At 49.7% G+C, this 12,300-nt stretch overlaps 6 protein-coding genes across 6 annotated transcripts; 3 read left to right on the forward strand and 3 right to left on the reverse strand.

Moving 5' to 3' along the window:
- Nucleotides 1-295: 295 nt before the first annotated feature.
- On the forward strand, nucleotides 296-649 carry LDX57_009390 (uncharacterized protein; the record flags this gene model as incomplete). The annotated part of the gene is made up of 1 exon (XM_046091116.1): nucleotides 296-649. One exon carries the CDS (start codon nucleotides 296-298, stop codon nucleotides 647-649), a length of 354 nt encoding a protein of 117 aa, XP_045947093.1.
- Nucleotides 650-1,098: 449 nt separating this feature from the next.
- Nucleotides 1,099-1,521, forward strand: LDX57_009391 (uncharacterized protein; the record flags this gene model as incomplete). The annotated part of the gene is made up of 1 exon (XM_046091117.1): nucleotides 1,099-1,521. The coding sequence occupies one exon, from the start codon at nucleotides 1,099-1,101 to the stop codon at nucleotides 1,519-1,521; it is 423 nt and encodes a 140-aa protein (XP_045947094.1).
- A 2,499-nt stretch (nucleotides 1,522-4,020) lies between these two features.
- On the forward strand, nucleotides 4,021-4,769 carry LDX57_009392 (EMC6 family protein; the record flags this gene model as incomplete). The annotated part of the gene is made up of 2 exons (XM_046091118.1): nucleotides 4,021-4,275; nucleotides 4,398-4,769. Exons 1-2 carry the CDS (start codon nucleotides 4,201-4,203, stop codon nucleotides 4,767-4,769), a joined length of 447 nt encoding a protein of 148 aa, XP_045947095.1. The 5' UTR covers nucleotides 4,021-4,200.
- A 361-nt stretch (nucleotides 4,770-5,130) lies between these two features.
- Nucleotides 5,131-5,820, reverse strand: LDX57_009393 (uncharacterized protein; the record flags this gene model as incomplete). The annotated part of the gene is made up of 1 exon (XM_046091119.1): nucleotides 5,131-5,820. The coding sequence occupies one exon, from the start codon at nucleotides 5,818-5,820 to the stop codon at nucleotides 5,131-5,133; it is 690 nt and encodes a 229-aa protein (XP_045947096.1).
- A 755-nt stretch (nucleotides 5,821-6,575) lies between these two features.
- On the reverse strand, nucleotides 6,576-7,515 carry mfs56 (putative MFS multidrug transporter; the record flags this gene model as incomplete). Its single annotated transcript, XM_046091120.1, has 3 exons — nucleotides 6,576-6,666; nucleotides 6,743-7,082; nucleotides 7,149-7,515. The coding sequence occupies 3 exons, from the start codon at nucleotides 7,513-7,515 to the stop codon at nucleotides 6,576-6,578; spliced, it is 798 nt and encodes a 265-aa protein (XP_045947097.1).
- Nucleotides 7,516-8,207: 692 nt separating this feature from the next.
- Nucleotides 8,208-10,856, reverse strand: LDX57_009395 (SLC26/SulP family anion transporter; the record flags this gene model as incomplete). The annotated part of the gene is made up of 3 exons (XM_046091121.1): nucleotides 8,208-9,745; nucleotides 9,816-10,505; nucleotides 10,556-10,856. 3 exons carry the CDS (start codon nucleotides 10,854-10,856, stop codon nucleotides 8,208-8,210), a joined length of 2,529 nt encoding a protein of 842 aa, XP_045947098.1.
- Between the last annotated feature and the right edge of the window lie 1,444 nt (nucleotides 10,857-12,300).

The raw sequence follows: 12,300 nt of genomic DNA on the forward strand, positions 1-12,300 counted from the left end.
ATCACAAAAACATATAAGTAACGTGGTTTTAGGCAGGGTTCGAACTGGCTAATGTACGAGCCAAGACCGATTGTCACGTAAATATGAGTCCTACTGGAGCGCTCAATCGATAGTAAGTATGGAATGCTGGATTCATTCAAGAAAGACGGAGGCAGAGGGCAACAGATCAACGGTTACTCGGGCGGGTCATGGGATGCACTAAGCCGCATGTGGACTAGGCCAGTTCTCAGCTCCATCAGTACCGTGGATTTATAAGATGCTACATCGTTTCCATCACATATATTATCAGACGAAGATGCCCGAATCAGCTCCTCAACTGCACATCCCTGCATCCAAACACACGGTCGATGTAAGCATCATCGACAGTACTGCCCGCATCAAGATTCCATTGCAGGCGTTCATCAAAGACCCCCTCCCGGGCCACGAGCATCTGCAGTGTCCGGCTTACTCATTCCTGGTAGAGCACCCATCCGGCAAGAAAGTTCTTTTTGACCTCGGCGTTCGCAAAGATTTCGATAGGGCTGCGCCCGCGTTGCTGAATGCATGGAAGGGGAGACTCACGCTCAACGTGGAGGATGATATCGCGGGTATCTTGAAGAAAGACGGTCGGGTTGGTCTGGAGGAGATCAATTCTATCATATGGAGGTAGGGCTGAACAGAACCGACTCATGAGTTGTCGGTATACTGAAACTAGGCTAGTCACTGGCACTTTGATCACAGTGGTGATCCGTCTACCTTTCCATCCACGACGGAGCTGGTCGTCGGTCCAGGATTCAAGGATGCTCTGCTACCTGGGTATCCTACCAATCCTGAATCTCGGATCTTAGAGGCAGACTACCAGTAAATTGCTATCCACCACCCTTTCCTCACAACGTGGTACTAACATGCATCCACCGAAGGGGCCGCGAACTGCGCGAAGTGAGCTTTGACGAAGGCCTTCAACTCGGCCGTTTCCGCGCCCTAGACTACTTTGGCGACGGCAGCTTCTACCTCCTCGACAGGTTTTTATCCAACACTCAATCCATACTAACAAAGGCTCAGCACACATTCGGCCACATCTGCGCCCTGGCTCGAACCACTCCATCCACATTCATCTTCATGGGCGGCGACACCTGCCACCATTGCGGTTCCCTCCGTCCTACAGAACACATCCCTTTGCCTGACCAAATCTCTCCGTCGCCATTCTCCGACCCCCCTCATCTAACCGGCACCGTCTGTCCCGGCGACTTCGTTGAATCCATCCACCCCGCTCATTCCCGTACCGCTCCTTTCTACGCCAACCTGTCGCCTGCGCCAGATCGAGACGTAGCAGAGGCTGAAGCATCGCTAGACAAAATGCGGGATTTCGACGCTAATGAGGACATCTTCGTAGTGATTGCGCATGACTCGACGCTTTTGTCTGTGGTGGATTTCTTTCCGAAGAGGGCGAATGAGTGGAAAGAGAGGGGGTGGAAGGAGATGAGCCGGTGGAGGTTCTTGGAGGATTTTGGTCAGGCGGTGGGGAGTAAGGTGGTTGAATAGGGGGTTTTGATATCATTTGGCTAAGGTGGGTGTGGAGATTGCGTTGCGGTATGGTTATGACACTCTCCGTATGTTCGATTTGCAGTATGTGTTATGATAATGAAGACCAACGAACTATATGACTCAGATGAGCAACAATTTGATAGGAATGCTTTCTTCTTCAAAGGAATAGTTTAGCACCTCCTTGCACATGCTGCCAGTATTCTAGAAATTCAGGATCTCCTATGTATGATCCTTTGCAATAATATCTTGTAAATGAAAGTCGAAAGTAGAAAGTTTATCTCAAGATGCAGAGATTGCGAGATAGCAACGTTGCCTATAACAACCATCATCTAGATCCACTCCTCCAATAACTATATTAGCCTAATATACTCACTCAAACTTTCAGTACCAAGGGAAGTGAATGCATTGATATCAACTCCAGATGAGATTCAAGACAGCCACACATGATCCCAGAGACAGTTATGTTGCGAACAACTGACCTCTTTATTTATTCCATTACTTCACCTGAGCATCATATAAGCAAATCAAACCAAATAATGCCTTCATGCCTCTATACTTCACGCAAGCTAACGTAATCAGTAAGCGAACCGGCCATGTAAGCGAGCCGGCCGGCTTGGCAGCCCGCATACATGCTTATATTGGAATTTTGATTTACATACAAAAAACTAAAGCTTTTCAGGCCTAGATTGATTCGTTTTGAAGCCCGAAATCAGGTGTTTCGATTAGGGCACCTTGTTCGTATGTGTCCTACAACGTGACAATTACTGCAGCGAGACGGCGCGCGCCGACATGACTGATCATCCTTAAACCCTGTATCATCGGTTGCTTCCTCTAAAGATTGAACGTGTACGAAGGCCTCGCGTGCTTTCTGAATGGTGAAGCCATTCAGGCCGTTCATCTGATGTTGATTTCGCTGTTCTTTCTTCTTTCGTCGTTCAACAGCCTCACGAAGTTGGGAATTCTCTTGTTTCAAAAGAACGTTTCGGTTCAAGGTTATCTCAGTGCCTTTAAAGATATATGATAAGACAGTTTGCATAGACGAAGTCGGAGGATCTGTTTCTTGAAGTAATTGAAAGATTTTTGACTCGTGTCTCTTGAATTGTTTTAAATTCTTTAATGTTTTGGTGACAGTTGAAATTGTTCTTTGACTGCTTGGCCGGCTTTTCTCCCTATAGAAGATAAGATTATCCAAAACCTTGCTTGGATTAAAAGGAACAATTCCGGCAGCTTTGAAAGCATTTTGGATGTTCATCTTGTTAAAGGTTTGGACGTAGGCTTCTGGATAAATATCAAGAAAGTCAACCTTCTCAACATGATGATATCCAGTTCGTATAAAACGTTCAAGAAGACCGCTATACGCCTGCTTTAATGGCGAGAAGCAGGCTACATCTAATGGCTGGCAAAGATGAGAGGAATTGACAAACATACACACTGGTATAATGTTGTTCTCTCGACATATATCATCAAACTAAGGCGTTAAATGGGAGTCATGCCCGTCAAGGATTAAGAGGCTATATTGGCCAGTTTTTCGGTCCTTAATATAAGGGATAAAGTGTTCTTTAAGCCAATGTTCTCCGATTTCCCGATTAGTCCAGCCGTTTGGCGATATCGCGATACGCCACAAAAAAGACAGGCTGCCTTCATACCATGCCTGAATATGCGTTTTCGCTTTCAACACCAAATACGCGGGCAACGCCCAGCCGATAGCGTTAATACACTCGATTGAAGTTACCCATTCGCGATTGCCTGACTATATAAAAAACGGTCTTCCCTTGCAAGAAGAACGCGTAACAACTTTAGCCGTAGTCATCAAGCCCATAGCGAAGCCAGTTTCATCAAAGTTGTAAATATCTTCATCTACAATTCCATACGTGGCGACAGCGATTTGAACGCGTTGAAACCAGGCCTGTATAACCTCAGGATCCTCACACTTTGCCCGTTTATAGCTGATTTGGCGAGTAAACCGATTCTTCAAGGAAACATGCCGAGAAATGAAATTATATACCCATTTTTCACCTACGAAGCAGGTTCCACCTTGACCACGCTTCTGCAGCAAGATTGTAGCCATATGACGGACTTGAAAGTGTCTTGATGCCGTGCCACGTTGATCAAGCGAATGAATCCATTCAACAAGTGAATTCTCTTCCAAAGGAGTCAATTTATGAGAATTGACGCGTATTTTCTTGCGAAATGTGATTCCCTTAAGGCGTTCTTGCAGTGTTAACCGAGAGACTTGAAAAACACGCGCGGCTTCACGAATTGACGAAATTTGATGTTTCTGAATAGCCTCAACTGCCAAGCAGAGCCTGCCTTCTTGTTCCACCAAGGCTTTTGGCGATTTAGGCATTTTTGGTGGAGAAATTGATGTTTGAATAGCCTTATCTCTAATAAAAGGGGCGATTCTTGTTGGGGTGGCCGGCTCGCCTACGTGGCCGGTTCGCTTACTGATTACGTTATATCCGCTGACTCATCCAGTCCACCCAAAGGCGGTCCTCACCGGCAGAACGCAACCTCATCTCCACATCTCTCCGACTGTCTATCAATCCACCCATCAAGTCAATTAATGCGAAGGAATCATCAACTTATCTGACTCCTCGACCGAGCGCGCCGTCTTCAGCAGTATTCAGCACACGCCCACAGATCATAAATACAAAGAGCTAGAGAGAGTTCGTAACAATGGCGCCCACGAAACAAGAGCTCTCGCTGCTCATCAACCCGCTCGTCCCGGAATCGGTGCAGCATAATAATCGCGTACGTTTTGTTTGCCTTGCACTTACTCTTCCCTATCTCAATCTGAACCCCAATCCCATTGAACTCTACCTTCCCATCTCCCCAAATCAACATACACATACTAACCACCAAAAAACTTATAGGTCCTGTCAAACCTCCACTCCCTCACCTCCTTCCTCCTCGGCCTCACAGCAGGCATCCTCGCCCTGCAATCAGCAACCGGCTTCATCTTCTACCTCCTCGGTACGATCTTCGTCTCGGGCGTTTTCCACGCCGTGCTACTTTCGCGATCTGGGACCGGGGCTGGCGCCGGGGCTTTCTTCCCGGGTTCGACGCCGGGCGAGATTGAGGGGATTAATGCGAAGGGTCTTATCGGGAGTGGGAATGGGAAGGATGGGGTGGTCGTGAAGAGGAAGGGCGCTTGGAGGGATGTTTGGTTGGGTGGGGGTGTTTTTGGAGAGGCGCTTTCGGGGTTTGTCCTTGGGTGGGCGGGTGTTGGGGGGGTTTTGAGGTGATTGGGTTTAATGCGGATTTGGTTGGGTGGTGATGATGAAGTTGTGAGGGAGGTGGAGATTGTGGTTAAAGAATTTTCAAAGGAGAGAGAGCAGAGAGGGGTGGGTTTTTATTTTATGTCTGGATTTGCCGGGCGAGGGAGTGACTGCAACGAGGGATGGATGGTCTGTTATCCGTCTATATCTCGTCCTCTTTAATACGCTCTATGTCTATCTCATGCAAATCCATCCTGGACATACCCTATCTATCTCCTGCCTGCTTCTCCGTCTCGGAAACCGGCCTACGAACATGCTTGTATGAATTGACGTTGCCCTAGAATCAGCATCAGCATTCTCACCACCCCAATCAACCACTCAACCAGAGTCAGCAAAACAGCAAGAAACTCACCTTCACCAAAGCCCACAAAAACGACACATAAACCACCTCACTATGTCCCGTCTCCTGCTCCTCCTGAGCCACCTCCACACCCACCTGCTCCTCCTCAACCCTCCTATCCATGGACATATCATCCTCACCCTTATCAACCGGTTTAATCCAAACATTCCCCATCACCAACCCAGCTACCAAACTAATCCCCATAATCGGCATAATTGCAATATAAGCCCACATGATAGCATCCCTGCCCATACCTCTCACGACCCTCTGCTCGTCAGTTGCCAACGCATCAATAAACGACAACGAAGACGACGTATCTTGCATATTCAAGTTCCCGGTCCCATTCCCACTCCCAGCGCTACCAACCGCCGCATCGAATTTATTATTAAACACACTCCCCATAATAGTCAAACTGATCGTCCCGCCGAATGGCATCGCAAACCGCATCAGCGACAGGACAGGGGCGATGCGTTCCGGCCAGATGCCCACGGCGTGGAGGTTGGCGGGCATGAAGCGGAGACCGGTCCCTGCGCCGGTGAGCACCATCATGCCGTTCAGGAGGGGCGCGTTTTGGGTGTGAATGGCGTAGATGACGAGGGCGAGGCCGACGGTTGTGAGAAGGGCGCCGGCGTTGAGGGGGTGGTAGGTTTGGGCGGGGATGTAGTTGCAGAGGAGCATGGCTAGGTAGACGCCGGCTATTTAGGTGGTAAGTTAGGGTCAGATAGTTTATTCATGGTATGTATGTGGGACAGGGAAGAGGTAGGGAGTGCTGCTCACCTCCTAGACCGGGGATGTAGTAGAGGAGCTCTACGCCGGCTTTTGAGGCAGGGTAGGCTTCCACGAGGGTGAAGTAGATGCCGATGAAGTAGAAAACGGAGTACATTGCTGGGATGCATTAGCTTGTTCTCTGTCTGTGCGTACCTCGAAATCAAACAAGCAATAAAACATGAGAGTGGGAGAGAAACATACATGCACCAATCGACACCTGCATCACAGTAAGCCATATCGTATCCATCCTCGCGAACATGCTATACGGCAGCATAGGAACCTGCTTCGGAAACAGCCTCGCGATCACCCTGCCTGACTCCAGCAGATATTCGTATACGAAGAACAGCACAAAACAGACTCCTCCAACAATAAGAGGTCCGAGAACCTGAGGAGCTGACCAGGCGTATGTGGCTCCGCCCCATGCCGTCGCCAGGATGATCAGGCCAATGCCGAACATGAAAAGAATGCATCCGAAAATATCCACAGTCGCGAGGCCCGGCAATATAGCTGACATGCCGGATCCTCTGCGGGAGATGGTTCCCTCGACAAGCTCCTTTCGAAGTAGAATGTATATCAAGATGTGAGAGATGAAAGCGATCTATTGCTCCTTCGTCAGTAATTAATTCTTCGATCCTCGAGTGAGGGGATATATACAGGGATCGGTATCACAAAGCAATATCTCCAATTATCCTGTCCTGGTCAGCCATACTCCTAACACTCAGCCATTCAACCCAGCATCTTACATCTGTCAAATACCTATACACCAGTCAGCATCGCCGTCACCATCAAGTCCCTCAACCGCAGGATATGAAACCCCAACAACACAACTCACCCCCCAATAACCGGCCCAACCGCATACCCCACCCCTCCGACCATCGTAAACAACGAATTATTCTTCGCCGTGACCCTCAACGACACTCGATCCGCCAAAATAATCATGATTATATTCATGAGGCCTGCTGAGCTGGCGCCCTGCAACGCGCGTCCCAGCAGCAACATACCCCATGTCTGAGCGGCAGCACACAGCACGCTCCCAATCAGCATCAGGAACAGGGCTAGCTGCAGCACGGCATGACGGCCGAAGACGTCGGCTAGTTGGCCGAATACAGGGATGAAGGTTGTTGAGGTTAGGGTGAAGGATGTGATGATCCAGTTGAGTTCGTCGAATTTGTCTATGTTGGTGCCATTGCCTGGATTAGAACTTGTTCCGATAAAGAAGGGAAAAGGGAAAGATTTACCAAAATGCGAAGCAATAGAAGGCACAGCAGTAGCCACAATAGTCAAGTCCAATGTCGCCAACGTATACGGCAAACAGAGTCCACCGATTAATTTCCAGCTATAGATCCGTTCGCGACGTCTCTGCTCTTCGCATTGTCGACACTTCCCATCGCCGCGCGCAGACCTATGGGAAGCATATCGGCCCTGAACTGACCCAGTCCTCAGCTCTCTCAACGGTACTTCGTCGCCGGTATCCCCAGTAGGGATATGTTCGATTTGCGATTGCCGCGCGACGTGAGAGCAAGGAGGATTCTGGGGCTTCGTTGGCGACGAGGATTCGCCGGACTTGCTAGTCTTTTGACGAATGTACTTGTATGCCACGAACATGATTAGACGGAAGATACAAGAGAATGAGGAATGGAACGATTCCGAAGACCATGATTCCAATCCTAAGTAATCGCCTTCACCTATATACCCAGAGAGCTGCTAGGCAACTGTTTATCCTGGTGAAATCTTACTGTATATGGGGTATACATTGCGAGCGATGCTGTCAGTTCCATGTAGAATCTAGAACCATTATCAACAAAGGCTTAGCATCGGGCGTTTAGTCCTGAAGGAATGAATCTGAGGCCATTGATTGGGCGAAACTGCTGCCAACGATCACTTACCCGATTCGGTAACCTGTGCGACAACTTGGTTGCCTAATCGGGCCTTAGCTGCTGGCCGTATAATTTAGGCGCCGAGCGGGCTCAGCCCTAAAAAGCTTTGTCCATCGTGAAGCAATAAGGTCTCTGACTGCTACATTAGATGTCAGACATTGTGCGCTATCTTCAAATATTGCATGCGAAGATCCTGTCTCATGAGGAATATCATTTTATGCAGAATGTCTATCTATATACAATGAGCTATATGTGGGTATGACTCAAACATATCACGTCGAGGTATAATGACAATAAAAAATAAACGACACATATACAATAAATCGCTCAAATACAAATTAAATGGAGGATAACATGGAAGAAGGTATCATCAAAGGACTTTAACCATCCAACCAGGGAGGGTATGATATAAAAGACGCCTTAGGCATCTTGAGCCGGCTTGACGGGCTCTTCCTCGCCGTAATTGGCCAAGGCACTCTGCAGAGCACTCGTCAAGTCGATATGGAAGAATGGCCGGTTGATGCCCTGCACCAAAGCCACCTTGCGTCGGTTCCGGTACGCTTTGCTGTCCTTGAGATCGCGCTGCAGTTTGTCTTCTTGGCCGCTGCTGCCGTCGGAAGATACCTCGATTCCGTAAGTCTCGCGCTCAGTGGTGTGATGATCGTGCTTGAGGCCATTCTCGAGATCTCCAGTCTTGTGACTGGCCTGATACGCGTGCTCGTTGGTCATCATTTCCGCATGGGCCGCAGCAGACGCGTTTCCTTCGATTTCGGTCACGCTGAAGATCGGCTTCCACCGGTGGAATCCATCCTCGGATGTCGGGGTCGGGAAACCGAAACCGGCAGCGGCGAGGGCTCGCTTGGTCCAGCGGTTGTTGATGTGCGCGAAGTGCCATTGCACGGACTGCGGGGAGGCATAGAGGTCAAGCTGGTTGCGAACGTCGATGAGATTCTGCACCGAGGTCACATCCACGTTGTTAACGGAAGAGAAATCGAGGATGACAGCGCGAAGCGTGGGCAAGTGTGAACGGTCGGGCTCCGATTTTCCTTTGCGCGGCCCAGGGTTGTTCCAGGGTCGATCGCCAGGCGAACCGTAGGCAAATGGATTCGTGCGGCGCGTTTGACGGAAGATGGTTTGAACGAGGTAGTCGGTATAATGATTGGCATTCGGGTAGTTGAACCCTTCCGAGAAGCGGTAGATGAAGATACCAGGGTAAGGTTGCTCCACCTCGATTTCGGGGTTCGATCCGTCGGTGTGGTTGATCGGGAGGAAAATGCTTCGCTGGGAAACATCGTCGTGGGCTGAGGCGTTGGGCGCATTGGGCGAACCGTACTTTCCATCGCCTTGTAACAGGTGGTCGCCGACCACCGAGTGGATAGTGACACGGCCAAGGAACTGGCCGCGGGCCTTGGCCACGCGGAAGAGAAGGACGGCGGCAGCGATGGAGACCGTGCAGTAAATGCCGATTTCAATGGTGCTAAAGATGGTAACGATGACTCCGATGAAGAAGATGATCGCATCCAGCGGCGAAACACGCCAGAATTGGTACACCGTGTTGGGGGGAGTGATAAGATCACCTACGGCATGGATAATGACACCGGAGAGAGAGGCCTTAGGGATGTAGAAGAACATGGCCGGGAGGGCATAGATAGCGAGCAAGACAACAACGGCGGTAATGATACCGGCAAGCGGCGTTCGGACTCCGGCCTTGGACTTGATAGCAGTCCGGGAGAAAGATCCGGTGGCAGGATACCCACCGAGGAAGGGACCAAGGAGGTTCGACACGCCAATAGCCACCAACTCCTGAGAGGGGTCGATAGTGTAGTTGTTGACACGACCAAAGGACTTCGAGATGGCGATGTGTTCGATGAGCAAAACGATAACCGACGCGGGGAGTTGGCTTGCGAAAGTCTTGATAATCTTAGCGTTGACAACTGGAACACTTGCATTTTGGAAACCTATTGCGAATGACAATGATTAGAAAGTCTGGTCTTGAGGGAAACAAGCCTTTTTGGATTCGGAACATACCACGAGGGACCGTGCCCAGGAGCTTGAACATCGGGTCATCCCGACGATGCAAATTCACAGCCGCACTGATCATAGTGTAAAAGAGAATCACGAACACCGTTCGCAAGGTCGACGCAAAGAACCAGATCTTAGCACGATGAGGAAATCGCTTAGCACCGTAGTTGCAGCCCGAGCGAATGAGGTAGAGCATGACCAAAGCACTGACACCCATGGCGGCGTCAATGCCGGCCGAGGGAAGGTGCTTCAAGGTGTTGATGATCACCATGTAAGTCGCGCCTCTTGTGGAGAAGTCGGCCGACTCGCCAAGCATGTCTTTCACCTGACCAGCACAAATGTTGATGGCGGATCCCGTCATGAAAGCCGAAATGGCGGGAAGCGGAATGAAGTCGACGATGAATCCGAGACGAGCCAAGCCCATGAAACAGACAATACCACCACAGATGATGGCCATGGCAGATGCGATTATGTGCGCGGGAATATCGGGTTCGATCTTCTGAGCTTCGATGACAACTTCTCCGACCAGCGTGGACATCACAGCGACCGGGCCGATAGTGATATCCTTAGACGTGGCAAAGAACCAATAGATCAAGACACCCATGAAAGACGAGTAGAGACCGAACTGGACAGGAAGTTCTGCAAGTTTGGCATACGCCATACCTTGCGGGACAACCACAGCACCGACCGTAATACCTGAGAACGTTCAGCATAAATTGTGATATTCGAGGGTGGCCATCACTTACCGGCAATCAAATCTCCGATAAACCATTGCAAATTATACCGCGTGATCCAGGAAAGGAAGGGGAACAGGCTGTATACATAACGACCGAATTGACCCCAAGTAGGCCACAACTCCTTCAGCCAGTCGAAACTCGTGGGTTCGGGCTCCAGATAGGAGTATGTGTCGACGGTTCCAACCGAGAAAGTCGATTCGCCTCTGGTGACGGGGTCCGAAGTAGCACCGAGGGGATCGCGATAAGCAACTTTGATGCCCAAGGCCTTGGCTACGCCGTGACCAACCTTGGTCTTAATGTCTTCCGGCATGACTGATGTGAGAATGGAAGAGTTTTGAACAAGACCCGGTTCAAGAATGGGACAAAGCCCGAGAGATCAGTAATAGATCACCAAGATCTATTGGAAGAGGTAAGGAGGATCTTTCAGGTAGTCGAATAGAAAAAACCGATCGAAAGAGATAGTGAGAAATCCAGTAATATCAGATGGAATACTCAAACAATTTGCATTGCGAGCCAGCGTCAAAATGGTACCAAGAAGGAAAAATGCAAGGGTGGATGCTTAAAAGGAAGGATCCCGAGACTAATGCGATGTCGTGATCAGGGACTGATAATGCGAATGCACAAGCTTTTTCTGCAGCGGCACTACCACGAACCAGTAGATTGGGAAAAGAAATTGAATATCAAAAAGATATAGAAAATGGAAGGAGTTATTGAGAGGAATGAAAAAGGTCGGAAAGCACAAGAAGTGACTTTCAAGGTAGATTTCCAAGCACGGACGGCGGAAATTCGACCTGCGACAAGTTTCGGGGAAGAAACGGGCAAAAGGTCAATCAAAGGTTCGGGCGGGAAGGTAGAATTAAAAACAAGCTCCCGGTCAGATCGTCTAGACGGTTTGCGTCTCGAATGGTCTGAAAGAGTAAGGCCACACGGGTCGCCCGTGGAGAAATGCAGACGAGGAGGAGAATGATATGGAAAAGGAAGCGTTGATCAAACGAAACGGGGCACCGAAGAGGCAAGAACAATGAGTCTAAAACCACCAGCCCACTGGATTCGGCAATTCCGTTCAGGGGCCTCGTTGTACAGAGTAGGTAGATCCAACAGAGATTCCTCTCAGAAAGATGACAATTCCCAAGAACGGAAGGGGAATTGACAGTTATAAAGGGAGGCAAAAACCAACGAAGAGGGAAGAAAGTACCCGATCCGATATGTGTCCATGATTATTTTTTTATTTGTATTTTTTATGTTTTAATAATTATAATCGCCGTGCTCCATGGCAGGGGGGCAGCTGATCCACCGGATCGCCAAGGGAAGAGACGACGCCGGCGGGAGCATTCAAATCCTCAACAGCAGCTAAAACGCTCCTAAACCTGCAGGCCGGCGGTGCTGGCGTAAGAGCATACCGTTTGGCCATTATTGGGGTGGGTAAGTGACGAGGGCCTGGAAGTGGTGATGACGCTGGGTCGTGGAGCAGATGGGTTCCGCTCCATAGCTGTGCCAGTGTTCCTCTGTTTCCATGTCTGGGCGTGGTCAGTCCGCGAGCAACGGAGCATTTTCCCAGTTCCCAGTGAACTCTTGGTGCAGAATAACAGAGAACTTGACTGTTCCTTGCTTGGATTGATGATGGAGACGCAGAGAATGACTCCCCACAAGAGGCAAAGTAAAGGATGGTACTCCGTAATGGTAGGCGAACGACTCGCGCAGGTTCCGTGTGGAATCCCGGGGCTTCGATCGACGATACTGCCCCGCCTCACCGC

This window comes from Aspergillus melleus (genome assembly GCF_016097325.1).
Source record: "Aspergillus melleus strain CBS 546.65 chromosome Unknown contig5, whole genome shotgun sequence".
In the NCBI taxonomy this organism is placed as follows: Eukaryota; Fungi; Ascomycota; class Eurotiomycetes; order Eurotiales; family Aspergillaceae; genus Aspergillus; species Aspergillus melleus.